The 25,874-nt window shown below is 41.0% G+C and overlaps 7 protein-coding genes across 9 annotated transcripts; all 7 read left to right on the top strand.

Annotated features, from left to right (window-relative positions):
* Positions 1-511: 511 nt before the first annotated feature.
* LOC124187088 (G-protein coupled receptor Mth2-like) lies at positions 512-2,246 on the top strand. Its single transcript, XM_046579341.1, has 5 exons — positions 512-692; positions 823-904; positions 1,084-1,250; positions 1,486-1,654; positions 1,758-2,246. The coding sequence occupies exons 1-5, from the start codon at positions 512-514 to the stop codon at positions 2,065-2,067; spliced, it is 909 nt and encodes a 302-aa protein (XP_046435297.1). The 3' UTR covers positions 2,068-2,246.
* Positions 2,247-3,195: 949 nt separating this feature from the next.
* LOC124187087 (15-hydroxyprostaglandin dehydrogenase [NAD(+)]-like) lies at positions 3,196-4,776 on the top strand. The gene is made up of 6 exons (XM_046579340.1): positions 3,196-3,288; positions 3,515-3,641; positions 3,762-3,868; positions 3,995-4,168; positions 4,294-4,448; positions 4,629-4,776. Exons 1-6 carry the CDS (start codon positions 3,196-3,198, stop codon positions 4,774-4,776), a joined length of 804 nt encoding a protein of 267 aa, XP_046435296.1.
* A 1,729-nt stretch (positions 4,777-6,505) lies between these two features.
* On the top strand, positions 6,506-9,587 carry LOC124186972 (15-hydroxyprostaglandin dehydrogenase [NAD(+)]-like). 3 transcript variants are annotated; one of them, XM_046579168.1, is made up of 8 exons: positions 6,506-6,581; positions 7,980-8,077; positions 8,312-8,438; positions 8,527-8,633; positions 8,713-8,886; positions 8,956-9,110; positions 9,185-9,362; positions 9,433-9,587. In XM_046579168.1, the coding sequence occupies exons 2-7, from the start codon at positions 7,982-7,984 to the stop codon at positions 9,318-9,320; spliced, it is 795 nt and encodes a 264-aa protein (XP_046435124.1). In that variant the 5' UTR covers positions 6,506-6,581; positions 7,980-7,981; the 3' UTR covers positions 9,321-9,362; positions 9,433-9,587. The 3 variants fall into 3 exon arrangements, with proteins under 3 accessions (XP_046435124.1, XP_046435122.1, XP_046435123.1); XM_046579166.1 differs by having other exon boundaries at positions 6,532-6,663; XM_046579167.1 differs by lacking the exon at positions 6,506-6,581 and adding an exon at positions 6,988-7,080.
* A 700-nt stretch (positions 9,588-10,287) lies between these two features.
* LOC124187086 (peroxisomal hydratase-dehydrogenase-epimerase-like) lies at positions 10,288-18,818 on the top strand. The gene is made up of 19 exons (XM_046579339.1): positions 10,288-10,559; positions 10,654-10,748; positions 10,835-10,961; positions 11,047-11,153; positions 11,230-11,403; positions 12,192-12,340; positions 12,430-12,568; positions 13,852-13,882; positions 14,024-14,127; positions 14,211-14,337; positions 15,048-15,154; positions 15,345-15,518; positions 16,290-16,455; positions 17,151-17,329; positions 17,478-17,604; positions 17,685-17,791; positions 18,044-18,217; positions 18,357-18,511; positions 18,580-18,818. The coding sequence occupies exons 1-19, from the start codon at positions 10,535-10,537 to the stop codon at positions 18,710-18,712; spliced, it is 2,400 nt and encodes a 799-aa protein (XP_046435295.1). The 5' UTR covers positions 10,288-10,534; the 3' UTR covers positions 18,713-18,818.
* Positions 18,819-19,048: 230 nt separating this feature from the next.
* Positions 19,049-20,971, top strand: LOC124186973 (15-hydroxyprostaglandin dehydrogenase [NAD(+)]-like). Its single transcript, XM_046579169.1, has 7 exons — positions 19,049-19,184; positions 19,565-19,659; positions 19,731-19,857; positions 19,937-20,043; positions 20,139-20,312; positions 20,402-20,556; positions 20,641-20,971. Exons 2-7 carry the CDS (start codon positions 19,567-19,569, stop codon positions 20,774-20,776), a joined length of 792 nt encoding a protein of 263 aa, XP_046435125.1. The 5' UTR covers positions 19,049-19,184; positions 19,565-19,566; the 3' UTR covers positions 20,777-20,971.
* LOC124186975 (15-hydroxyprostaglandin dehydrogenase [NAD(+)]-like) lies at positions 19,815-25,648 on the top strand. The gene is made up of 7 exons (XM_046579171.1): positions 19,815-19,820; positions 24,231-24,332; positions 24,404-24,530; positions 24,610-24,716; positions 24,812-24,985; positions 25,110-25,264; positions 25,356-25,648. Exons 2-7 carry the CDS (start codon positions 24,240-24,242, stop codon positions 25,489-25,491), a joined length of 792 nt encoding a protein of 263 aa, XP_046435127.1. The 5' UTR covers positions 19,815-19,820; positions 24,231-24,239; the 3' UTR covers positions 25,492-25,648.
* On the top strand, positions 21,991-23,369 carry LOC124186977 (15-hydroxyprostaglandin dehydrogenase [NAD(+)]-like). The gene is made up of 6 exons (XM_046579174.1): positions 21,991-22,166; positions 22,240-22,366; positions 22,444-22,550; positions 22,630-22,803; positions 22,907-23,064; positions 23,165-23,369. The coding sequence occupies exons 1-6, from the start codon at positions 22,074-22,076 to the stop codon at positions 23,289-23,291; spliced, it is 786 nt and encodes a 261-aa protein (XP_046435130.1). The 5' UTR covers positions 21,991-22,073; the 3' UTR covers positions 23,292-23,369.
* Positions 25,649-25,874: the final 226 nt, after the last annotated feature.

Raw genomic sequence — 25,874 nt, 5'->3', positions numbered from 1 at the left:
GCCAAGCTTTTTCCGACAATGACGATTAACATTAAGACTTACCAAACAACATTTCGCGGTAAGACTTTATGGGAGATTTGGGGAAGTTGATCTTGAGGATTTTTAACGGTGATTCTCGATCAGGGCCGTTTTTCACAGCAAAATTCATTTCTATTCGAGGCACTCACGTCGATATACTACAACGTACTTTACGCGCGATATCCAAACCAACGATAAAGGTAATCGGCTGCTAACACTCTTACAATCAGCATGAATTTCGATTCGTTAATTAAACAAAGCTTTTCGTGGGGGATTCGAGGGCGCGAAGTGAAGCCAATGGGTTAGTACACAGCGGAGAACCGGACTAAGCTTCAGAAATATAACGGAACGCGCTGTGTTTTTGGATTTGAATCGTTCCGAGTGTATATCGGGAATTAACTTTGCCTGAGTTTGCGACTGCGGAACAGGTTTACACTCAGTAATTATGTCTATTGTTACGGAGATCATCATAACATTGTTGTACATTGTTAGAATGATCGTCATGATCATCAACTTCATTGGCTACACGGTGGTTCCACAGTTAAAAAACAATCACGGATTGGCAATTCGCTGCTACATCTTCACCTACATCATTCTTGCCTTTACGTACGGTGCGGAGATTCCTGCAGTAATGATGCTGGATACTGTTGATTTCTTACGAGTATTGATAATAGGTAACACAAGCATAGATAACAATCATCGCAGTTCTTTGTTTCCTATTTAAAGCGTTGGCGGAGAAAAATCATTAAACTAGTTGGAAATACGTTGTATAACACGTATCGAATATTTTTTTGTAACCAACAGGTGCGATTATCGTCCACTATTGTAACATATCCAGCGCTCTCTGGGTGCAAGTCATAAGCTTTGATATTTGGCGGACGTTTCGGTAAGTCGCAAAACTTGATTTTCCAAGATACGACTCTCTCTAATTATTTATTAACTCGTATTCAATTGAGTAGGATTGTCAATTGATGTAATGTGAAATACGACATGTCAGTGCAAAATTTGGTGAGTATAAAAATCAGAAAGGACGACAATGCAGAAAATATCATTCGTCTGTTTCAGAAATGTACGATCCGTTGATCGCCGAGTCAGGGAACGTAAAAATGCGAAGTTTATTTGGTACGCGCTGTATTCTGGGGTTTCACCCATCGTCTTAGGAATACCTGGGTTCATCTGTTACGTATGGGTTTTCATGCACTGGGATGACAACTCAGACCTTGAGTTTTTGAGTAAGTTCCATCATCAACATTTTTCAGTCAGTAAAATTCCCAACGAACCCGAGATAGTTTTGTCGATAAACTCAATATGCTGTATCTGATTTTTCACATTCGTTTCCACAATTGTCTGGCCTTTTGCGAAAGTTTGTCAGCAATAAAATCTCCTCAACATTCCTTTGTTTTAATTGTAAAATCTATTGGTACCCTCGAAGACCACCCTAGTTGTTCATACCAAGCTTCCGTTAAGGTTTAGTCAGCTATTTGCCAAGGTACATCGAATCTGCGATATACGCTTCAGTTTGTCTTTGCAACATTTTCTTCTACGTTGGGATGTTCTGCACGATGAGGCGACAAAGAAAAGAGACGGCTGCTCTGACCGAAGGGTCGAATCAACGTCACGGTGCACAAAAACAGTGGTTCGTATGCAATCATCAAATACAAATGTACAATTATCGTTGCGTCTAAAGTCAATTCACTTCCTCGCTTTGAAATTAAGCAAAGATTGTTTCTTTCTTACAGGTTCAACTTGTACGTAAAATTATCTCTGATAATGGGCATTCACATGATCGCGTGGATATGTATCCCATTGACCAATTTGGAATCAACCTTCGACTGGATATTTCAAGTTTCGGAACTGTTACACAGTATTCTAATCTTTCGATTTTTCATTTGGAAAGACGGCGTCAAGCAGATATTCCGGAAACGAATTTGCAGCGCGGTATCTATTTGTTCAAGAAAAATTAGTCCTGGTGAAGGTAATACGATCGGTTCACCTTCGCCGGATGCTAATCCGGAAGAAGCATTACCACGAGTTGAAACCGCGTTTTGATCGTCGCGTTGTAAGATTTGGTCAGTCACAGGTTGTTGAACTAATTCACATATTGAGCAATATGCCTCGATAGTCTCGAGTGTCCTGAAGTATCCAACCCGAATGAAATTACGTAATACATGAATACCGCTTATCGCTTTTGTACGATATTATATCAGAAATAAATTGCAATGCTTGAATTATTGTTGTCACTCACCTCAGCTAGGATTCGAAGCAGGATTCTTACACTCATCGTAGGTAACAGCAATTGGTCTGCACAGACTGTTTTAACCATTCCGAATATCAAATCTCTCGTTATTCTCACAGCGGTTTGTGGAAGCTTGCCGAGTGCTCGTTGGACCCCAACAGTCAGCACGAAACGCGATGAATCGGATCGTGTCTCAGGAAGTTGAGAAACGATCACGTCTTCTGGGTTTTCAAAAGTTCGGAGTGAATGCCGGGAACCGATTTCCAGGCCAGAACATGTTTACACACATCGTGCCTGGTCTGCAGATACCAAGATTCTGTCAAACTTTTCAGCGATTAGAGTAACGATTCTGACAAACTGCGAGTGTAACAAAGTAATTTAAATAATGTTACAGCTGTGCCGATACGATTCTACAGTAGACATGAAGTTATTCGAACATCTAATTTTCTGTCTATTCGTGAAAAATCCCATCGCTCACTTTGAATTCTAATTCTTCAGATATTACGAATAAATCCTCGTCCTCGACTCAATAACTTCGAAAGCTGACGAAATATCGCCTGGAAACCAAGACTGACAAGCTGCAGGGCTAAATATCAATCAATTTTAAATGTCACACATTCAGACCAACAATGTGAGAAGTCTACTTGGCGATAAATTTAACATTAGTGACCGGAGGTCGTGTTGAGATATCTTCTTGCCTGCATTATATAAAGATGATAACTTCAGAGATTAGATGTTTTTATGAGAGGTATCCATACCTCATTTTCGACCCAGCGGACGAGAGGAACACTTGCTGAAAACCACCGAGTAATTCATTCTCAACATTGATCAGGCAAGTGGAGATCCGTTGTGCAGTATTTCACTGTAATTTCATTTATTTTCCGTGTGAAGGATTTTAAAGTTGTTTTCAAGATTTTCAGTTTGTGAATTCTTCTTCAGCTATGCAAGTAGAACACAAAACTGCGTTGGTTACCGGAGGAGCAGACGGAATAGGCTTCGCCTGTGCGAAAGAACTTTTACGAAATGGAGCTGCGGTAAGTTTTCAAAGAAGATTTACAAACTCGCGATCATCGTTACGACGAGTTGACAGTCAATGTTTCCTGCAAGTCGTTTATTTAATCGTTGTGTCGCAACTTTTATTCCAAATGCAAACCAAAGAAACCTTATCTCATACAGCATAAAACCTCTTCATATAAGTCAATCAATGATACGGATCTGAAGAGTATCACCCCAATAATCGATGTAACTCATATTTTACAGCATGTGGCAATTCTTGACTTGGCGACGTCCCCTGGCGTGGAATCGGTCCGTAAATTGAACACCGAATTCGGTGAAGGACGAGGGATCTTCGTAGTCTGTGATGTCACAAAGGACAGTGAATTCGAAGGTGAGAAATTGGTCGATAAAAATCGTCAGAGAAGATCTGGTCTTCTTCAATGCCAATGATTAATTTACCGGGAGGTTGATTCGCGATACCAGATACGTAATGATTGAAATTTGACTTAAGCTGCGTTCGCCAAAACCTTCGAGGAATTCGGTGGACTGGATATCGTGGTCAACAACGCTGGTATAGCGAACGAATCCATGTGGGAATCGATGATCGACGTTAATCTAGTGAGTATATTAAATCGTGACGACTTTGAGCTTGACCACCAGTGACATTGGACTATGATAGTTTAGAGTTCACCATAAAAGTCGATAATTCCGTTCTGTAGAGATCGATCCATTTTGTCTGCTTAGAAGGGCGTCGTGAGGGGAACGATTCTGGGTCTTCGGCACCTTGGAAAGGACAACGGTGGAAAAGGTGGCATCATCGTCAACACCGCATCTATCTTTGGCTTGGAGCCTTCAGCCTGGTCTCCAGTTTACAGCGCGGTCAAACATGGCGTGGTTGGCTTGAGTCGATCGTTCGGTGTAAGAATATTTACAACACGTGAGACTCCAGAGTACAGCCACGAGAGTATATCAAGATCGCGACTGGTTCTTAACGTTCTTTGATCGCTGACCAAATGGGACTGATTTCCGCAATATCGTTTCAGGCAACTTACCACTACGAAAAAACTGGCGTCCGAGTGATGACGATTTGCCCATCATTCACACGGACGAACTTTGTAGTCGATGGTGGTAGCGACTTTGGTCCATTCGTCGACCGAGGATTGGCTATGAAGGACATCATGCAACAACCACTGCAAAAGTTAGCACAGCACTGTTCTTCTCTTGTAGTGTAAACTATGAAACAGGTATCATTGACATGACTAGTCTCGGAGTCTCTCGTCAAAGGATCCGAAGAGTCTGTATAACGGTTCCAATCGTTCAAATGGCAGGCTTATATTATGTCTATTCCCTCTGAATTCGAGCATCTTCTGTCCGCCAGGCCGGAGATCGTCGGTGAAGCTTTGGTGGAAATCATTGAAAGAGGTGAGAGTGGCAGCGTCTGGATATCGGAGAACAGCGAGCCGGTCTGCGAAGTTCTCATCCCCAAACGCTTCGAACTGATAGCTTCTTCCAGAATGCAAAACTAGCTTCGCCGTAGCAGGTCAACTGTTTCATACCGCCTGTTCAAATTTGTCTTAGAAATAAATTCCAATTGTTTAGTTAATTTTGTCACGCTCCTACCTCTTGTGTGATTCAAAGTACAAACAAAGATATTGCAGAACTGAGGAGCAAGATGAAAAGAAAGAATTTTCAACACCCGCTGAACGATTTGCGCTTTACCATCATGATTTTTGAACCTTGCGCATTTTATTGCAACGTCGTTTACATTGTCTGAAGTTCATTGTCGGATAGAGAAGTTTGGAACAAGAAAGACTGAACGAACATTTGGAAAGTGGGCGACAATAAAGGTTGTCATTACCAAAAAATCAAAGGATGACGATTAACGATTTACATAATTTTCTGGGAGATATAAATTTGGAAAATTGGCGATTTCGAAAAATTAACGACGGAGCCGGGAATCGAACCTGGTACATCGGTAGAGATGCTTGATCGGAGCCTTACTCCACTAGACCACATAGCTGTCCTGACTCTGTTGTCGTTAATTCCTCTCGTCATCAGTGGGTTCAAATTTGTGTTCTTGTGCTTGGTATGTGTGAATAGAAAGTTTTCGTCTCTTATTTGATGGCTTTGAACGTCTTGCGTGTGCTTCCCATCGGAAGCGTAAGATTCCAACATGTAAATATTTATCTACATACATTCTTACATCGGGTGCTCAAGAGACGAAAACTTTCTATTCATACATGATTTTCTGTTCGTGACAGATGTTCCTAAATATATTTGTCCGGGCTGAAACGTTAACATAAAAAACTGTTTTGTTCCGACCTTCATATCCAAGAATAATATTTACGCAATGACGATTAACATTGGCAACTACCTTTAATTGCTGCTCTAGCAACACAATGCGTGAGATATCGCGGGTAATTCTTGGAGGAATTTTAAACACCTTTATACTTTTTGACCGACGCCTTTATCGGGGGGAACATGAGACCGATAAGAGGCATTCGCGTGAAAAGCCACAACGGAGCATTTCACGTGATATGCAACGAACCACCGATAAAATTAATTGGTAGCAAACACCATTTTAATCAGTTCAAGTTTCGAATCGTTTGTGAAATGCGGAATTTGAGAACGTTTCACTACGATCAAACTGGGGTTCAAATCCTGACTTTATGTCCTAGCGCTTCGAACACCGGAATGATGCAGAGGAGCGGCGAAAATTGTCTGGATATTTTGAAACCCGACGAAATATCCGCCGTTTTTAAATTAACGACTGAGAACTGAGTGATGAATAAAAGAAGAATTGAACGAGAGCTAATCTCCAATCAATCCATTCGTTGAAACGTCCATTAACAATGAGATTACTTTCGTAAAATGTATAATTGATTATTTAACAGAAAACCATGATTGAGTATATTTCGAATTCGTTATATTCATCTATTTCCAGCGACTGTGAATAAATATTTTTACAACCTCAGCACCGGATGGTAGAATAATGAATTAATTCAAAGACGAAATAATTCGAGTTAATCTTCAACTGATTGTACGATCATTTTATTTTACCGAATTTATCTTTGACGGAATATTTACACGATGTGTGGAAATAACACGAACTCTGAAGCTGACAACCGCCGATGCTGCGGTAAAATGAATTATGTATCATTGATAAGCGACTCGATTTTAGCAGAGAACCCTTATTTGAAAAATGGATGCGCTCGTCCAATCTTATCGTTATAAACGTATAATTGTGACTGCGCAGTATCGGTGAGCCAAATCCGCAAACGTCGATCATTACTTCACAGAAGTTCGTCAGCGCGAGTCTTGTCTAGAAGGAGTAAGTGAAACAATATTTAATCTTGTTGCAAACAGTTAGTCGAAAGTTTTGTTATCGAGAAATAACGTCAACTATTCTCTCGGTGAGATATTTTTATATCTGAAAAACTGTTCAACCGATTTACTTCGAATTTGGAGACAATATTCGTGGATAATTTGTCGTCTTTGTTCCGATCCCAATTTCATCTAGAATTGAATTTCAACTTCAAACTATCCTCACTTTGTTGGAAAAGAAAGTCGATTGAAAATATTTCGGATTCTAGAAAATGAGACAAACTATCCAAGAATACAAGAACTTGAAATCAATAGCTGTATAGCAGGTTCTGACGCATGTTGTGGGCAATTATCGTATTTGACGATTTGCATTTGAAGTATGAAAAGCGACGGAGAGGGAGAGAGAGACGAGCTTAGATCAAGAAGAGCGAAGGCTCAGTGGATTTACGTAGTTCGATAATATAAGACACGTAAAGTCAGTGAGTTGAAGCGTAAATCCTGATCAGGTAAAAATTTTAAACCGAATATAGTACAGAGAATACAAAGACTTCGCTCGCAATCTTTTTTTTTTTTTTAATCACTTTCAAACATCTTCACGTTCTTACGCGTACATACCTCGCTAAAAAGAAAACCTAGCTCGTACAAATTTTACTTCACGGACAATTTTCTCCTCGCTCGTCGTTTTATATTTTTATTTATACCTACGCGTGTTCTTCGTTATTTATCACGTGCGTGTTTAAACTAACAGGCTAAGTTTGTTAGTCGTGCGACGCGTAGGGTACCTTTTATATTGTAAAAATAAAATAACGAATTTAACAATGAGTGGATAAATAAAAGGAATAGAAAACAGAAGTTCCCAAAATTATATAAAATACTCAATTTCTATCGGTGTCTGATTACCAGTCTTCGTATCCTTATCTTATATTATCACTTAGATTTTGGGATAACCTAAAATCCTTATGTGCATGAGCCGGTAAACTCTTACAAATAAATTATTACGTAAGAAATGGAAAAAAAACAGGTTTTTCACATTTTTTCTTTTCTATACTTAACGAATACGTGAAACTTCGAGCTTTTTACTACTCTCAAAGTATAATGTGTAAAAGTAAAATTTTTGTTCAAATAGGCAGCGGAATAATTTTTAAAAAAGAATCCAAAAAGCAGTCGCATTATCTTAGAGAGAGAAGTCTTTGGATTAAAAATGTTTCTTTTTTAAATATTATTGTGTTCAAAAAACAGAAAAAAGTAGAGAAAGTTAAAACCTAGAAAAAGTAATTTAAAAATAACGGTTTTAAACAAATTTCACAAACGGCAGAAGTTTTGAGTCACCCACGGACTTGAAAAACGGTGGCACTCGGAGGATTGAATAACGAACTGATTAAATTTTTTGACTTCGATGTTTCAGGAATGGATCCGATAGCAAATAAAGTTGTACTTATCACAGGCGGGGCCAACGGAATCGGCTTCGCCTACGCCACGGAATTTTTAAGAAACGGAGCTGCGGTGAGTTCGCTAAATTTAAGACGCATGTATATTTTTTGTCAATACATTCACGTCGCATTATCGAATGCCGATAAGTTTTGACGATTTCAAAATTCAGTCGGGGTTTGCGATGGTCGTTTGTGCAAAATGAATGTTAATTTCGAATTTCTTCATTATCTCAAATGATTTTCACCTCTAATAATAACCGATAGAAATTTCCATAAGTCATATTAACGCTGTGTTACGAATATAAAGCACGTGGCTATTCTCGATTTGGCAAATTCGAACGGCGACGAAGCGGTGAAAAAATTGGAAAAGGAATTCGGAAAAGGAAAGGCGATATTTATCGTATGCGACGTGGCCAAGGCTCAGGATTTGGAAGGTGATTTTTCATTACGAGACATAGAACGAACATTTCGAAATAATTATTCACCAGTGACTCGCAGATAATTCTTATTCATCACTTAAAGATGGGTTCGCTAAAACGGTGAAGGAATTCGGTGGACTCGACATCGTCATTAACAACGCTGGTATAATGGATGACTCGCGGTGGGAACTGGAGATCAATGTAAACATCGTAAGTGTGTAAAAAGCAGACAAAGCTAATTGCGTGTCGTCAATACTTGATCTCAAGAGTTTAAAATTCGCGAATTTAGACAGCCGTAGTGCGCGGAACTTTGCTGGGCTTCGAGTACATGGGAAAGAACAAAGGCGGCAAGGGTGGAACCATAGTGAACGTCTCTTCAATCTTGGGCATCATACCAATTTGGACTTTCCCAGTTTACTCGAGTACCAAACACGCGGTCATTGGCTTGACTCGATCTTTCGGAGTAAGTTCGACCATTTTTCTCTGCAAAATAGAGTCGCTCGATTTAAATGTTCGATTCTCGTTCCCACAGGAACACCATCACTTCGATAAAACAGCGGTCCGAGTAATGGCGATGTCTCCAAGCGCAACGGAGACCCAACTGATGACCAAGAGTTATGAGAGGACGCTGGAATGTCTGACTCCTGATAACGTGAGAGAAATGATGCTCCATTTCCCATCTCAAAGGTTGGTATCCCGTTTCTATTCTCACCTATCATCGATCGACGCGATCACTGTCACCCGACGTTTTCATACCACAGTGTTGAAGCGGTGGTCGATGGCATGCTCCACATGATCAGAGTCGGGGAGAACGGCAGTGTCTGGGTGGTTCAGGCCGGAGAACCGCCGTACGAAGCTGACTTTCCCGATAAACCAGTGAAGAAGGTCCGAGTTTGAGGCGGGCTGTGGACACCACGGATTGCGTCGAGACCTAAAACTGTAGGTAAAATCGTCAGAAGAGATTTTCGAAACGATTCGAGGTCTGAAATTGTCCTGATTTTGATTTCAGGCTACAGCTGATTTCTCGATGAGAAAGCGAAGAGAATCTCGACTTTGGAGCAATCGCGAAATGCAAGATCAACACGAAACCGGATTTTACTAAATGTTTGCATTTCTATTTTCATGACAAATAAACGAATGAATAAAAAGAATTTACGGTTATTACGACGATGTTTTACGCTCGTTGATTGCTGTTCAGCGATACTTGAAAACAGAGGATTTGGGATTAGTAATTGGGTTATTCGTCTAAAGCCGCAATTGTTACTGTAATACTTTTATATGATCTTATCGCAAGTGAACGGTAATTGTGACGATAACCTGAGGAGAAACCGATAACATACCAGAGATTATACTCGACGTTCGCACCGATTTTTATCTCCGACCTTATTATTGGATTCATTCTTGATCTGATCAACGTCCTGTTGAATGGTACGTGGCACGGATAAGCATTTATGGAAGGATTCGAGTCAACAATTTTTACAGCATTCGAGATCGATTCGATTCTTGTGCAAACCAAAAGATTCTGAAATTATTTAGGTGGTTGATTGGAATCGGGCGAAGCGAGGTCTAAAATACAGAGACTTTCGAGTAAATTTCAGTGAACCGAGCTTTTATTGATAACCTACTCGCTGCTTGCTTGATCTTAAAAACAAAGTTGCGAGTGCGTGACGTGTGCGATGTACGCATGTGTGTGTGTTTGCTGTAAGACAAGTGTTCCAGAATTATAAGTCTCAATGTCGAATGTTTGGCCAGTTATTAACCTCTCGAAGTATGGACTTTCAAAAAATGACTTTTAAAGGTTTACATGCGGGCTCCCTACTCCGGGAAGAATGTTTGCGAAAGTAATTCAGAATGGCTGTGAAAGTCCGAGTCCGCGGTTTTATAAATCGCTGATACGTAAGTAGCTGCTGCAGGATCGCAAAGCTGCACAAGCTCAAAGACGGTGACCGGTTAACGCTGTTATGTAAACGTCGCACGTTATCGGATTACTCAATTATACCTTTGTTCAGTTATCTTTTTTCGCTGTCTACCAATAGCGGGGTAGCCGTTGAACCGAACGCATCGTACGCAAGTGAGTATCGCGTTAAAAAAAATTCACCATTCCAAAGTGTATGCGAACTAGTCAAGTCGAAATCGGTAAGCCGACCAAAGTATTCCACATCCTTGGAATGTTGGAAGTCGATTCGTACGAGGGAAGAAGAGTGAAATAATCGAGTATCAATCTTTTCAGCAATGCAGATCAAAGGTAAAATCGCACTCGTAACAGGAGGAGCAAATGGCATTGGTCTCGCCTACGTTAAGGCGCTCTTGAGTAACGGAGCAGCGGTAAGGTTTAAGAAATACTTAATGAAAATCGTCTGAGTTAGTCGCGTACCTCGATTGTCACGTTTTAATTTCAAACGCTTACACAGAAAGTGGCCATTCTCGATTTGGCAAGCTCGAACGGCGTCGAAGTCGCGAAAAATCTGAACGCGGAATTCGTTCATGGAAAGGTGATCTTCGTCGTGGGTGACGTGACGAAGTCCAAGGAGTTGGAAGGTAAGAAGGGATTTGGAGCGAAATTACGCGAATTAGAATCAGCAATTAACTCTATAAAAATACTCTGTCCATTTAACACTCGAAGCCGGATTCGCAAAGGCTTTCGAAGAATTCGGTGGACTGGATATCGTGATAAACAATGCCGGGATAATGGACGACACGAAATGGGAGCTCATGGTTGACATCAACTACGTGAGTCTGCAACGAGCGAAAAATAGTTAATCCTAATTCCGCGACGTTTTGATCCACCGATTTTACTCGTTTTCAGAACGGAGTCGTGCGCGGAACTTTGCTGGGTCTAAAATATATGGGGAAAAACGAGGGCGGCAAGGGAGGCACCATTGTCAACGTAGCTTCGATCGTTGGCGTTATGCCGTCCAACATTTTCCCCATTTATTCTGGGACCAAACACGCCGTTATCGGTCTAACCCGATCCTTCGCTGTGAGCTTTTACCTATTTTTCTCTACCATCGACGTGCGTTTGTATCGAGCTTTAAGAAAAAAGGAGAATGTTGAATACTTTTTTATTTGAGAAAATTAAATTTGAGTAATAATAATGGTCAAAAGTTATCGATGAATTGTTTAAACGAAACCTTGTTCAACAGATTTACAGGGAATATTATTTTTTGCCACGTGAAATGAGTTCGTTGATTTTTCTGAATACACATGAATTTTTAAAGAATTTTCTCATTATTTTGAAAACTTTATCAATTTCGAAAAATAGAGGAAAAACCCTGTGTTTTGGATACGTTTTCGTAAAAACGTTGCAGATTACAATTAAGAAACTTCCGGGGCATTGAACGAACAGTTTCGTAAATACAAACTTTAGAAATTTTCGAAAACGAAAATTTCAAAATAATGAGAAAATTCTTTAAAAATTCATGTGTATTCAGAAGAATCAACGAATTCGTTCCACATGACAAAAAAAGACATTCCCTAAGAATTCGTTGAATAATATTTTGTTGAAATGATTTGTTGATAACTTTTGGGCATTATTATAATTCAGATTTAATTTTCTTACCACCCTTATTGTGGCTAATCTTTTTCCTACCAGACTCACTTTTGGTCAAGAACGTAAAGCCAGTCCATCCTTAACACGATCTAAGTCAACCCATCGCTATCTCATGCCAATTTTTCCAATCGGCCACAAGATGCGTTCGTTAAAAGTCTACGAATGTTAATTTAAAAAAAAAATTTTCAACAAACAAAGTTCAACTTCTTCCATTCCAGGCACCAGAAAACTACGACCACACAGGCGTTCGATTAATGTCGATGTGTCCGGCCGTCACGGAAACCCAACTTATAACCAAAAGTGTCGGACGTTCGTTGAGCATCATCAAAACCGAATTGCTAAACGAAACGTTCAACGAAATGCAATCGTTCGTACACCTCGTATTATTTTTCGGAGCTAACTTAATCGCGTCTTGATAAAATCCCGATCTGATCCCTCCTCCTTTCCATATTCCAGAACGGAAAGCGTCGCCAAGGCTATGATGCAGATTATTCGCGAGGGAGAAAACGGCAGCTCTTGGATCGTGGAGAACGGTGAACCGCCCTTTGAGGTCGACCTTCCTGAAAGTTCTGAAAAGTTTGTGCGAAAGGTTAGATCTTAAGGGATTAATTCGATCGAACCGTCGGAAATATTCCTGAAGGTTTGGATTACCATTGAACGCTACTTGTGACGTTTTGTTTCGGACTAAAAATGAAATTGTGTCGTACAATTGTTTGAGGAAATAAATTTTTAAAATCTTACTCGCTTTTTTACTTCTTTTTCGCCTATGCACGGATCCACAAGTCATTCAACATCCGGCGGTACGTAATTTTAATCTGGTTATACACGAAATGTTTCAAGAAAAAAAAACCCTCACCACGTATCGAACCAAATATTTGACGAGTGAAAGAGCCAGAAAGTTGATTCGATCAATTTTTGTGAGATTATTCAATTCCGGGAGGCGTAAATTTTGATAAAATTGCTCTAATCAACTGAGATTTATTTGCCGCAGAAAACTGATGAGGTACTCTTGGTCGATATCTTGGGAAATAATAATTCATATCGTTTCGAGATCAATAACGCAAGTTTTAAAGATTCAAGACTACAGTGGAAGAAATAAAAAAATCTAATTTTTTTTTACACCGTTAAGTAATCAAAATATTTGGAACATTTCAATACCATCGACAAGCGGTGGTTACTTTGTATGAAGATTTTATCCTGGATCAATTATACTTGTGAGGATGACGAAATGTTGCGCAAACTAAGCTCCACGTTATCCAATGCGATCCGTATCGTGGTTATCGGTAATTCTGGATCTGGATGTAACAAAGTTGAGTTTATTATCGAGTGTTAGTTGTTTACATCACTCGTACGTTACTACTTGACTACATCAAGATAAGAGTGAAAGGTGGTATTTTTCACTGTATACAATTAAACTGTTATTCACGTATTGTAAATGCCATTTTTCTGTAATAATTACACCATGAAATTTGTTTTGAAATTTTTTCAACCTTCAAATAGTTGTAAATAGAAGAAATCTTTCTTTTCCCCTATAACGTGAGACTCCTACGGTTATCTTGGAAAACAAAGGCGCTCGATCTAAATCGCCTCTCGAATTTGGATAGAAACCACGTACCGAAGAAAAATTTTAAGGCTAGATTACGTTGTTTTCTTTAATTTTTTTTTTTTTTGCTCAATTTTTTGCTCTTTTCTTACGGTTTTGTCCAATCCTTCAGCAGGGCTTAGAAACAATAAATAATGAGCTGCAAACGATAAGGTGAAGTTATCGACGCATAATCACGGTATGTCCGCGATCTATTCTTATCTACGTGAAAAATTGTACTTGGGTTAGTTAGGCGTTAGAACAGAAGTGTATAAAAGCACAGGATTTTAAGTTAATCAGCCCAGTCAGGTGTGATCGCAACGTTAGGTGAGTTGCGATAATGTTTCAGCCGTGCGGAATTGAAGAGAAAATTACAAGTGGCCAAAGGGTTTTAATTGGCACGGTGCGCCGAAGAGGAGTAAAAGTTTTTTCAAAAAATAATTAACCGTTTTTCATAAATTCTTACAGATTATAGCGATATGGACGTCAAAGGAAAAACTGCACTCATCACTGGTGGAGCCAGTGGAATAGGCTTCGCCTACGCGGTGGAATTATTACGCAATGGAGTTGCGGTGAGCGATTAGAGCATTCATAGTTTAGAAATGACGCAGGGTTTGAAAATGTCACGATTCTGTTATGAATTCCCGATTAATAGCACGTGGCGATTCTGGATTTGGCAAATTCTAACGGCAACGAAGCGGTGAAAAAATTGGAGAAGGAATTTGGAAAGGGGAAGGCGATATTCCTAGTCTGTGACGTTACAAATGCCCAACAGCTTGAAGGTAGGAAGAAGAGAATAATACTATAGACAGAGGTATAAAACTGCTCAAAGTGTTCTATAAAGTTCGGTATTGTAACGATTTTAGGTTATTCTAAAATCTACGCGACAAAATGAGATAAGGACACGAAGACTGGTAATCAGGCACCAATAGAAATTGAGTATTTTTATATAATTTTTGGAACCTCTGTTTTCTATTCCTTTTATTTATCCACTCATTGTTAAATTCGTTATTTTATTTTTACAATATAAGAGGTACCCTACGCGTCGCAGGGCTAACAAACTTAGCCTGTTAGTTTAAACACGCACGTGATAAATAACGAAGAACACGCGTAGGTATAAATAAAAAGATAAAACGACGAGCGAGGAGAAAATTGTCCGTGAAGTAAAATTTGTACGAGCTAGGTTTTCTTTTTAGCGAGGTATGTACGCGTAAGAACGTGAAGATGTTTGAAAGTGAATAAAAAAAAAAAAGATTGCGATCGAAGCCTTTGTATTCTCTGTACTATATTCGGTTTAAAATTTCTACCTGTTCAGGATTCACGCTTCAACTCACTGACTTTACGCGTCTTATGTTATCGAACTACGTAAATCCACTGAGCCTTCGCTCTTCTCGATCTAAGCTCGTCTCTCTCTCCCTCTCCGTCTCTTTTCATATTTCAAATACGAATCGTCACAGTGTCGTGATACTTTTTATTTGTTCAACACTCGAAGACGGATTCGCCAAGACTGTCAAGGAATTCGGTGGACTCGACATCGTGATCAACAACGCTGGAATAATGGACGATTTGCGGTGGGAACTTGAGATAAGCATCAACTACGTAAGTCGGACAGCGGAGAAAACGTAAAGAGTAAATAAATTGGCGCAAATTCCACTTGACATCAGAATAGTACAAGCTTCCGCCTACTTATATACCACCATTTTCCATCGAGTCGACCATTTTGAACTCAACGTTTGCTTATCGGGTACTTTAGCTACCGACTCACTGACCCCTACAATTTCCCCGACAGACTGCCCTGGTTCGTGGAACGTTGCTGGGCATGAAGCACATGGGAATAGACAACGGAGGAAAGGGAGGAACCATAGTGAACGTCTCTTCGATCGTTGGTGTAGCGCCATTGATCATCTTTCCGGTTTACTGTGGTACAAAACATGCCGTCATCGGTCTAACTCGATCGTTCGGGGTAAGATTTCATTTTGAAAACTGCAACCATATTGAAGAATCGATTAGTTAAGGGTGTTATTGGGCGTATACTTCCAGCCAGAAGTGAGTCTCAATAAAACTATCAAACACTTCGATGAGATAAGGATCTGAAAAGAATTTATCGTGACCAAGTTGATAAGATAATTCGTTTCGAATAATAATAATAATAATAATGCCAAAAAGGTGTTAACGAATCTCTGGTGTAATTTTTTTAATTTCATATAAAATGAATTTGTTGATTTTTTTGAATACTTGTGATTTTTTTCGGAATTTTTCGGCGATTTTAAAAAACCTGTTTTCGAGAATATAAATTTTTTTTTTAAATTGATCAAAAGTTCTGAATTTTTGGATAAGTTTTCGCAAATGATCGTACATTACACTGAAGTAGTTTTAGAGGCATGGGACGAATAGTTTCATAAATAGAGCGTTAAAAAATTTGTGAAACGAAATTATTGAAAATCGCGGAAAATTCCAAAAAAAAAAATTCACAGGTTGTAGAAAAATCAATGAGTTTATTTTGTACGAAATAAAAAAAATTTCACCACAGATTTCTTACGCAAATTTATGCTTAAGCAAATTATCTCATCAACTTGGTTACGATTGATTTTCTTTCAGACTCTTATCTCATCGCAAAGTGTTCAATATTCTCATCTAGACTAACTTTTCGTTGGGATTATACGTCCAATACTACCTTAACCGTGGTTCACCAGATTCCCATTCTCATTGAACCCGTTTCTTTCGATCCATACAGCAACCTTATTACTACGAGAAAACCAAGGTCAGAGTTGTTGCAATCTGTCCGAGCATTACGAACACGCAATTGATGACCGAAGCCGAAGGAAGAACCGTCAAAGGCACACCCTACACTGCGCTTCCCGAAAAACAGAGAGCGGAACCTTTGCAATCGTTAGTATCGTGTTTGGATTAATTGTCAAGAGTCGAAATTATCTCAGCGAAAATAGTCGTGCTAATTTACGCAATTGCCGTTATACAGTGTCGAGAACGTGGCCAGAGGCCTCCTGCATATTTTACGTGTCGCCGAAAACGGAACTTCGTGGCTCGTGGAAAAGGAACAAAAGCCCGCGCAGTTTGTAATCCCTGACATACCAGTGACGAAGGCCTAAAACAAACGGAGAAGAAAGATTGGACTGCTTTCGGGAACCCGATCCAGTTGGAAAAACTGACGGAGCGCGTTGACTGTAAAAATTTACGAATGAATCTACGTGTGTAATCAGTTGCACCGAAAGAAACAAGAGAATGTTGTAAAATTACCGTGTAAATAAAACTGTGCCGTATTATTGCCGAAACCAAAAGAGAGTCCTGGTTTATTACCTTCTGGATATGACAGGGATTTGACAAAGGAGAGAAAAAGAAACTGGGTTCCTACTGTGGATGACATATAGGTGAATCGGTTCAGAGTAGATAAACTTTTTGTTTATAATTTGGCGAAGCCAAAGTTTATCGTGAACCAGATAAGTTCGGAATTACGTATTTGTGAATTGACCAATCGCGTCTAATTATTACGTTGCTACTTGTTCGGTGGTTTAGATTTATTCGGAGCAAGAGTATCGAGTGAAAAGAGAAGATCTTGGTGAATCGAACGCAAACTGAGTCAAGACTTTGTCGAAAAAGTTAGTCAAAATTTTGTCCGGATACAAGTCAAATATTAATCGCGAGCCTGACGTGAATTTTCCAGAAATGGATATGAAAAATAAAATTGCTCTGATCACCGGGGGAGCCAATGGAATAGGCTTTTCATACGCTAAAGAATTCTTGAGAAATGGAGCTTCGGTAAGTTGTCCGAGTAGAAAATAATTTTATGATTGTAGGCATGAATAATTTATTGAAATTCAAAAATTACGACGTAGCAAATAATGCGGATGAGAAAAAATTCGTTAAGCAAACAATTTCACTGTGGTTAAATTACAATCAATCACAGCACGTGGCGGTTCTCGATTTGGCTGATTCGAAAGGTGAAGAAGCGGTGAAAAAACTGAACGAGGAATTTGGAAGCGGTCGAGCGATCTTCGTCGTCTGCGACGTGACAAAGTCCGAGGAACTGGAAGGTAATAATTTGCGACGTATTGAAACTCCTCGCTGCGATCAATGGATCGTTGTAAACATTTATCCGTTGTAAACTTTGCAGCTGCGTTCGCAAGGATTGTCAAGGAATTTGGTCGACTCGACATCGTCATCAACAACGCTGGAATAATGGATGACTCGCGTTGGGAGTTAGAGGTCAACATCAATTACGTAAGTAGAATCAATTACGCATGATTATGATTAATCAGCTAACGCGAACCTTGAACGTCAGTTCATCACTCTGATTCAAAGATCGGGGATTCTTCGGTCGTTGGCATCACCTAACGTATTTTGGCATCGGCAATTGAACTTTTGGAGTTAAAAATCAAGAATGTTACAATCAGATTTTCATCTCTACATCGACTCGATAGAACCCGTTTTTCCCGTTCTTCACTTCTCCGCTAATTGAAAACTTTTACACAGGTCGGCCTGGTGCGTGGAACGCTGCTTGGCTTCCAGTACATGGGAAAGGACAAGGGTGGTAAGGGTGGCACCATAGTCAACATCGCTTCAATAGCTGGTTTTATCCATGCTCCAATGTTCCCGATCTACGTGGGTACCAAATGCGCGGTCATCGGCTTGACTCGGTCGTTTGGGGTAAGAAGAGAGTCCTCGACGCACCTTGTTACCCAAGGGTTAAAGTCGCGATCACGTCGAGTTGTCCTCTTTGGTCGCAAACGTTGAACGCAGACTCGTTCAAAGCTTGGACTCCACCATCTATTTCCAATCTTTTCAGCATTCGTATCATTACGACAAGACTGGCGTTCGACTCTTGGCGATGTGCCCAAGCGCCACGGACACACAGCTTGTAACCGGTGCCCCGAAGCGAACCTTGGACGTCGTCACCCCGGATGTGGTGACGGAAATATTGAACACTTACCCATCGCAAACGTTAGTATATTCCTGAGCATGGTTCGATCACCTTTGTTTCAATAACGAAAAACACGTTTGACCATCAGGGCGGACAGCGTGGCGCAAGGCATGGTACAAATTATACGTGACGGAAAGAGCGGCAGCGTTTGGCTCGTCGAAAACGGGGAACCGGCGTTCGAGGTTGACATTCCCGACGAAGTGATTAGAAAAGTTTTGTAAAAAGGGGAACGGAACGATAATTGTGACCATTTGAATTTTAAGCAACAATTATAAGCTGAATTGTATTCCACTTGGATTGAATAAATAAAATTATCGTATACACAGACAGTTTTCATCTTGAACTACACGGCCGTTGATAAATTACGTTTAACAGATAATTGGAATCCAAATCTTCGAAATCTGGAGGGATTGATAATCGATAGTTCCACAAGTAAACTCTGCCGTTGGTGGCACCTTGAAAGTTGAAAGGCAGAAGCAAACTGAAGTTTAAATGGATTTGACACAGTCATTATTACGGTCGAAGTTATTCGCTGACGGGATTTTAATTCTTTTTCTGATAATGCGAAAGTTTATCAGACATTTTGTTTCGAGATATCATCATCGATATCTCCACGTATAAATTACAAGGCCCAGCGTTACCGCTTCTAATCACAGATCAGTTGTGTAACGAGCCCGGACCTGACTACAGCAAGTGAGTAGTTAAAATTTTGTAACGATCAATTTTCTAGGTGAAAAATTTTGCTACTCAAATTCTTCGCGTAAACGAATCAACTGTTTCACAAAAAATTTGAAAATTGAATGCTATTCGAGAAGGTTGGAATATAAATACTGATCGCTCTTGCTTGTGTAAATTGAAAAATAAGATCAAATCAGCCGATCGACAAGTACAAATATGACGTAACTCACTGAGTACCTACCTGAAATGTTGAGATATACCTTATCAATCGTGGTCTAGGAAATTCCAGTATTGCAATTGCACGCTTAAGCAATATCAAACTTTACCTCATTAGGTCTGGAAGGAAATATATAACAGAGAAATATCGATAGTAGACCCTGTCGTTCGTTTTTCAGACATGGACGTGAAAAATAAAATCGCTCTGGTCACCGGAGGTGCGAACGGAATAGGTTTCGCCTACGTCAGAGAACTCTTGAAGAACGGAGCTGCGGTAAGTTTCGAAATTCAAAACGAACGCCGACCGGAGTTCGACAGAAAATTGATCCGATTCCTCTCCGACAGCACGTGGCTCTTCTGGATCTGGCAAACTCGAACGGCGACGAATCCGCGAGAAAATTGAACGAGGAATTCGGAGCGGATCGAGTGCTCTTCGTCGTCTGCGACGTGACCAAGTCGGAGGAATTCGAAGGTAACTTGCCGCGCAATAAGCGAAGCTAGTCCCGAGTCACAATCGACTGTATAACCTGACCAATCAAATTATGAATCAGCGGCGTTCGCCACGACCGTCAAAGAGTTCGGCGGCCTCGACATCGTCATCAACAACGCTGGAATAATGGACGACGCGAGATGGGAGCTCGAGATCGCGATAAACTACGTGAGTCGATGAACCCTAGGGATTCGGGAAGATCACTTGGGAGAATCTCACCCGAGTCGCCTCGCAGATTTACGACAACCGTCTTCCTTTCACAGACCGCCGTCGTCCGCGGAACTCTGCTCGGCTACCGGTACATGGGTAAGGACAAAGGGAACAAAGGGGGCGTCATCGTCAACATATCATCGGTCGCAGGACTAGTGACGGGTCCAACTTTCCCCATTTACATCGCGACGAAGCACGCAGTCATCGGCCTGACTAGATCGTTCGGAGTAAAGTGTTCAACAAATTACTCTCATCCTCTGTTACTGTCTCATACTCATCGAGATGTTACTGACAGTCCTCTTTCCCTTCCAAACAGCTGCCTTATCACTTTGAGAAAACAGGCGTTCGAGTAGTCGCGATGTGCCCGTTCTTCACCAACACACAACTGATCACGGCGTCCGCCGGACGAACTCTCGAAAGTGTGTCGGCGGAAGATCTTGAAAAATCAATTTCCCCCTACCCCATGCAAACGTGAGTCGTATTTTTCACAGTCCGAGGTCTTCTCGGCGCTCATTTCAACCTGCTGTAGAATAACCATTGCGTTTCATACCTCAGGCCTGAGAGCGTCGCTGAAGGTGTTCTGCACATCATACGAGTTGGAGATAATGGCAGCCTCTGGGTTGTCCAGAATGGAGAACCGGCGTTTGAAGTCCAGGTGGCCGATCAGCCGGTGAAAAAGGTTTCTGCCTGAGGCTAGCGATAAATCAGGCTGGATCAGTTGGATTGTGACAAAAGTCTTTCAAATTTATTACTTACGCGCCAGCTTCGGTCGATCCGAAACTTGGGAAACAAACCTCTGCGAGAATAGTTTGACAAAATTTTGGTCTTCTGTCACAATTCCGCATTTAATGTACTTCCAGGATTAAATAAAAAAATTGAATCGTAATTTTGTCAAATTCATTTGACAGGCATCCTTTCCTATAGCCGCTATTCACGAAAGCAAGATGTGAACTTTAGAGAGAAGGAGGGAAGGACGTGGTAAAAAGAGATTTCTGATTTGTGTAATCTAAAATTACATGGTCAAGTCGTTAGACGTTGGATGAAGAAAACCTAATTTTTCTAAAGATTCCGACTGTTTAGATCTGAAATGAGTTTCTTATTTCTTCTTACAAGTCATCTATAGGTCTGAAAAAATGATTAAACAAAATCGGAACTGTTTTATATGAAGATAAAGAGTATTCATGATTCTGGGAGACCAGTAAAGTGGAAGGGCTGATATTTTACAAATTAGTGTCTTTCATCTAGTGATAAAAAAATATATGAAAATAGCTAGCAAATAAATTTTCTAACGGCGGCTGTTGGATCCGAATTGGCGCAATGGCTCATATAATACTTTGCAGTTGAATAATTTTCCAATATTAATCTACAATATGCGACTTGCGATTAAGCTGAGCTGTTTACAACCGTCAAGAAGTTCGGTGGACTCTGTATCGTGACAAGCAACGCGGTATGATGGACGCGGATAATTTGTGATGGGAGCTTATGACGAAGATCAATCAGCGTAAAGCACGCATTTCATTTTCCAAAGTCAGTCGCGATACGGTGAAGCACGACTCTAAAAATTTCCGAAGACACGAATAGCGGAGAACGAGAAATTGGAATCGGCTTGATGACTTAGGCAAGTATTTACTTCCTTTTACCGGCCGTGATAGCAGCAACAATAGAAATTGCAACTCGCGCCGCAATTTCGCCACTTTCTATACGTTGCAGGATCGACAAGTCTACCGTTTTCCGGGAAAATCGCATTGACGGAAATTGACGTATAATCTTGACATCGCGTTACCATTCAATCGGAAGATAATTACTCGAGGTACCGCGACACGTGTGACATGACTTCATAATTATCTTATCAACATCGCTGCGATATCGACTAAATCGGCGTTCTCTGCCAGGAGTAGATTGTCACCGTGCGTCTCGATTCGTTGATTACCGCGTATAAGTTTGCGGCTTGGTTCTATCTCAAAACTAGTTGTCTCTCACTGTCAGCCATGGACGTGGAAGGAAAAATAGCTCTGGTGACCGGGGCCGCCAGCGGAATAGGTTTCGCCTACGCGAAGGAACTTTTGCAAAATGGAGCCAAAGTGAGCTTTCGTTAAACTGAGACTGTAATATCGGTAAGCTTGAGTCTAACACGGTGATGTTAAAAATCAACAGCACGTTGCTATTCTCGATTTGGCAAGTTCGAGCGGCTCGGAATCGGCGAATAAATTGAACGGAGAATTTGGAAATGGAAAAGCAGCCTTCATCCCGTGCGACGTGACGAAGGCTCAGGAATTTGAAGGTAATCGATCAAACCTTGAAACTTTAACCATCCCGCCGTTTTTCTCGAGTCTATATCTCATTACTTAAACCCGTAAGCTGCGTTCGCCAAGACTGTCAAGGAATTCGGCGGACTTGACATCGTTGTCAACAACGCTGGTATAATGGACGATGAGCGATGGGAACTCGAGATCAACATTAATCTGGTAAGTTGTGAACCGTCAACTATGTCCCGAGTATTTTACTTTCTAACCGATCATCGATATCGTTAAAATCGTTTTACAGACTGCGGTTGTTCGCGGAACTTTGCTGAGCTTTCAGTATATGGGAAAAGACAAAGGTGGCAAGGGTGGCGTTGTGGTGAACGTTGCATCGACCGCCGGCATAACACCAGCGGTATATTTTCCAGTTTACAGTGGTACCAAGAATGCGGTAATCGGAGCGAGTCGATCGTTCGGGGTGAGATTAATATCCACGATAACAAAATTCGTACCGCTTTAGTTTTTCTCTGCGACTGTTTTGTTCATTTTTTTTTTTTTGTACTTTTTTCTCATCTTCGCAGCATCCGTACCACTTTGAAAAATCGGCTGTTCGAGTGCTGACCATGTGTCCCCACATCACGCATACTCAATTGATAACCAAGGGTGCCGAACGAGCTCACATCGAAAACGAGGCGAAGGAAAAGCTTTCCGGATACATGAAAACTCTCCCCATGCAAACGTTAGAACAATTTGACCTTAAGCTTATCGGAAAGTCTGGCAAACGCGCGAGGAGCGCAGGTTTTTAACGAACTTGACACTTTAATTGCTTGCTTTTTCAGGCCTGAAAGCGTCGCAAAGGGTGTTATCAAGATCATTAAAGTCGGGGAAAATGGAAGCGTGTGGATGGTTGCTGACGGAGAGCCAGCCTGCGAACTCGACTTTCCCAGCTTCCCTGTAAAGAAGTAAACGACTTAGGGATAGTAATAATTTGACTAAACTGTACGAGACTTGATCCAACCAATAAAAGAATGTTTTTCGCGCCCACATTCAAGCTGAAAATCCTCGGTCAAAATCCTTGTCATTCATTTTTACCAAAACATGTCAAATCATTGTGGAATGAGATCGAAGACTTTGCGCAGATTAGAAGAGAAAAAACTGTCATCGTTAAACTTTTGTAAAGCCAAAATATGGTCGAAAAGATAAGTAGCACAATATGCGGTTGCAAAATAGATAGAAGCAGCCAATAATCCACTAAGCCCAAGTCCAAACTCGACGCTTCTAATCTTACGTAATATTTTATCGGATAAAGATAACTGGGTACGTGTTGTTTACAAATCACCGACTTTTTTTTAATGGACTTCACTTGATTCGAACGGGGTGTGTTCTCAACGAGATTTCTGACAGGAGAATTAAAATTCTCTTATTTCAAGATATCATTATCGTTATCTTCACACACACACATCGGAGAGCCGGCGCTTCTGTCATTTAAATCGAAATCAGTGGTTTAGCCACCTTGGGCGTTACTGCAAAGAGTAACTAAATCTTATACAACAATTCCCCTAATTTCTAGAGAAGATTTGAAAATGAAATGCGATTCCGAAAGTAGGTTGGATCGAAAATACTAGTTGCTCTTGCTTACGTGTAAATTGGAAAAGTGATTGAAACATCCGATCGGAAGGTGAATATATTACGCAATTCGCAAAGTGCTACGATGTTAAAGTATATTTTATCTATTGCTATCCATCTATTTTATCTAGTTATTTCATTATTGTTATTATTGATTGAAGATCCGCGTCATCACCGTGCGTTTACAAATTTTGATACGATGCCTCAATACATCAGGGGGGAAAGATTTTATATCAGAGTCGGAAATCAGAAATACTCGTCGTGAGTCCCGCCATTCAGCTTTCAGACATGGACGTGAAAAATAAAATCGCTCTGGTCACCGGAGGTGCGAACGGAATAGGTTTCGCCTACGTCAGAGAACTCTTGAAGAACGGAGCTGCGGTAAGTTTCGAAATTCAAAACGAACGCCGACCGGAGTTCGACAGAAAATTGATCCGATTCCTCTCCGACAGCACGTGGCTCTTCTGGATCTGGCAAACTCGAACGGCGACGAATCCGCGAGAAAACTGAACGAGGAATTCGGAGCGGATCGAGTGCTCTTCGTCGTCTGCGACGTGACCAAGTCGGAGGAATTCGAAGGTAACTTGCCGCGCAATAAGCGAAGCTAGTCTCGAGTCGCGATCGACTGTAAAACCTGACCAATCAAATTCTGAATCAGCGGCGTTCGCCAAGACCGTCAAAGAGTTCGGCGGCCTCGACATCGTCATCAACAACGCTGGAATAATGGACGACGCGAGATGGGAGCTCGAGATCGCGATAAACTACGTGAGTCGATGAACCCTAGGGATTCGGGAAGAACACTTGGGAGAATCTCACCCGAGTCGCCTCGCAGATTTACGACAACCGTCTTCCTTTCACAGACCGCCGTCGTCCGCGGAACTCTGCTCGGCTACCGGTACATGGGTAAGGACAAAGGGAACAAAGGGGGCGTCATCGTCAACATATCATCACTCGCGGGCCTGATCACGGGTCCGAGCTTTCCCGTTTACATCGCGACGAAGCACGCAGTCATCGGCCTAACTCGATCGTTCGGGGTAATGTGTTCACAAAAATATTCTCACCCTCGCATTGCAAAGTCCTCGGGTCGTCGCAAGCCACGATATACCTACGCGCGTATAAAGGGGTTGAACCAAAGATGCTTTTTCCGATTCCATACAGCTGCCTTATCACTTCGAGAAGACAGGAGTTCGCGTTATCTCGATGTGCCCATCCTTCACCAACACGCAACTGATAACGCAATGCGTTGGACGGACCCTGGACAGCGTGGAGCAGGAAGAAATCGACGAAACGTTCTCCACTTTCGCTCTGCAAAGGTCAGTAGCCATTTTGTACAGCGCCGTATCTCTTTCTGGACTTACATCGACTGACCCTATCATACATTAACAATAACGTTTTATGCCGCAGACCGGAGAGCGTTGCTGTAGGTGTTCTGCACGCCATACGTGTTGGCGAGAATGGCAGCATCTGGATCGTGGACAAAGGGCAACCGGCATTTGAAGTACAGATGACCGATCAACCGGTGAAAAAGGTTTCCGCCTGAGGCCAGCGACTATTCGGGCGATCGTCTTGATGTCGATGAAAAGAAAACAAGAAAAGAAACATCACGTCAATTTTCTTTCAATTTATTTGCTTCTGTGGCAGCTTATGTAAATAAATTGAAAATTCATTATCTGTAATCCTTCGAATAAATACGATCCTCAAGTGACAAGCTCTGTGAATCCTTGTTCATCTTTGTTTGCAACCAAAAACGCCGAATGAACTTTCGTCGACCAGACGACAAAGGAACACCTCTTAAAACGCTGAAATTTTTTCACCATACAAACCATGGTTTACATTTCAATGTATAAGATCAACCTGTCGTTGAAACTCCAATGGAGGAAAAGGAAGATTAATATTTAAGGCAAAATACGCAGCAGGTTTCAT

This window comes from Neodiprion fabricii, chromosome 7 (assembly GCF_021155785.1).
Source record: "Neodiprion fabricii isolate iyNeoFabr1 chromosome 7, iyNeoFabr1.1, whole genome shotgun sequence".
In the NCBI taxonomy this organism is placed as follows: domain Eukaryota; kingdom Metazoa; phylum Arthropoda; class Insecta; order Hymenoptera; family Diprionidae; genus Neodiprion; species Neodiprion fabricii.
Note: the sequence above shows the minus strand (reverse complement) of the source record. Positions and strands in the feature narration are given on the sequence as shown.

Bases quoted from the DNA above. Each gene is read 5' to 3' on its own strand.
- LOC124187088 (XM_046579341.1), top strand. From the start codon at position 512: ATGATCGTCATGATCATCAACTTCATTGGCTACACGGTGGTTCCACAG. The intron at 905-1,083 runs GTAAGTCGCAAA...CGTCTGTTTCAG, and splicing joins GATATTTGGCGGACGTTTCG to AAATGTACGATCCGTTGATC. The intron at 1,251-1,485 runs GTAAGTTCCATC...GCTTCCGTTAAG, and splicing joins CTCAGACCTTGAGTTTTTGA to GTTTAGTCAGCTATTTGCCA.
- LOC124186975 (XM_046579171.1), top strand. From the start codon at position 24,240: ATGGACGTGAAAAATAAAATCGCTCTGGTCACCGGAGGTGCGAACGGA. The intron at 24,531-24,609 runs GTAACTTGCCGC...ATTCTGAATCAG, and splicing joins CAAGTCGGAGGAATTCGAAG to CGGCGTTCGCCAAGACCGTC. The intron at 24,986-25,109 runs GTAATGTGTTCA...GATTCCATACAG, and splicing joins GCCTAACTCGATCGTTCGGG to CTGCCTTATCACTTCGAGAA.
- LOC124187087 (XM_046579340.1), top strand. From the start codon at position 3,196: ATGCAAGTAGAACACAAAACTGCGTTGGTTACCGGAGGAGCAGACGGA. The intron at 3,289-3,514 runs GTAAGTTTTCAA...CATATTTTACAG, and splicing joins TTTTACGAAATGGAGCTGCG to CATGTGGCAATTCTTGACTT. The intron at 4,169-4,293 runs GTAAGAATATTT...ATATCGTTTCAG, and splicing joins GCTTGAGTCGATCGTTCGGT to GCAACTTACCACTACGAAAA.
- LOC124186973 (XM_046579169.1), top strand. From the start codon at position 19,567: ATGGACGTGAAAAATAAAATCGCTCTGGTCACCGGAGGTGCGAACGGA. The intron at 19,660-19,730 runs GTAAGTTTCGAA...CCTCTCCGACAG, and splicing joins TCTTGAAGAACGGAGCTGCG to CACGTGGCTCTTCTGGATCT. The intron at 19,858-19,936 runs GTAACTTGCCGC...ATTATGAATCAG, and splicing joins CAAGTCGGAGGAATTCGAAG to CGGCGTTCGCCACGACCGTC.
- LOC124187086 (XM_046579339.1), top strand. From the start codon at position 10,535: ATGCGAACTAGTCAAGTCGAAATCG. The intron at 14,128-14,210 runs GTGAGCGATTAG...CCCGATTAATAG, and splicing joins TATTACGCAATGGAGTTGCG to CACGTGGCGATTCTGGATTT. The intron at 17,792-18,043 runs GTAAGTAGAATC...ACTTTTACACAG, and splicing joins TAGAGGTCAACATCAATTAC to GTCGGCCTGGTGCGTGGAAC.
- LOC124186972 (XM_046579168.1), top strand. From the start codon at position 7,982: ATGGATCCGATAGCAAATAAAGTTGTACTTATCACAGGCGGGGCCAAC. The intron at 8,078-8,311 runs GTGAGTTCGCTA...ACGAATATAAAG, and splicing joins TTTTAAGAAACGGAGCTGCG to CACGTGGCTATTCTCGATTT. The intron at 9,111-9,184 runs GTTGGTATCCCG...TTCATACCACAG, and splicing joins CTCCATTTCCCATCTCAAAG to TGTTGAAGCGGTGGTCGATG.
- LOC124186977 (XM_046579174.1), top strand. From the start codon at position 22,074: ATGGACGTGGAAGGAAAAATAGCTCTGGTGACCGGGGCCGCCAGCGGA. The intron at 22,804-22,906 runs GTGAGATTAATA...TCATCTTCGCAG, and splicing joins GAGCGAGTCGATCGTTCGGG to CATCCGTACCACTTTGAAAA. The intron at 23,065-23,164 runs GTTAGAACAATT...TTGCTTTTTCAG, and splicing joins AAAACTCTCCCCATGCAAAC to GCCTGAAAGCGTCGCAAAGG.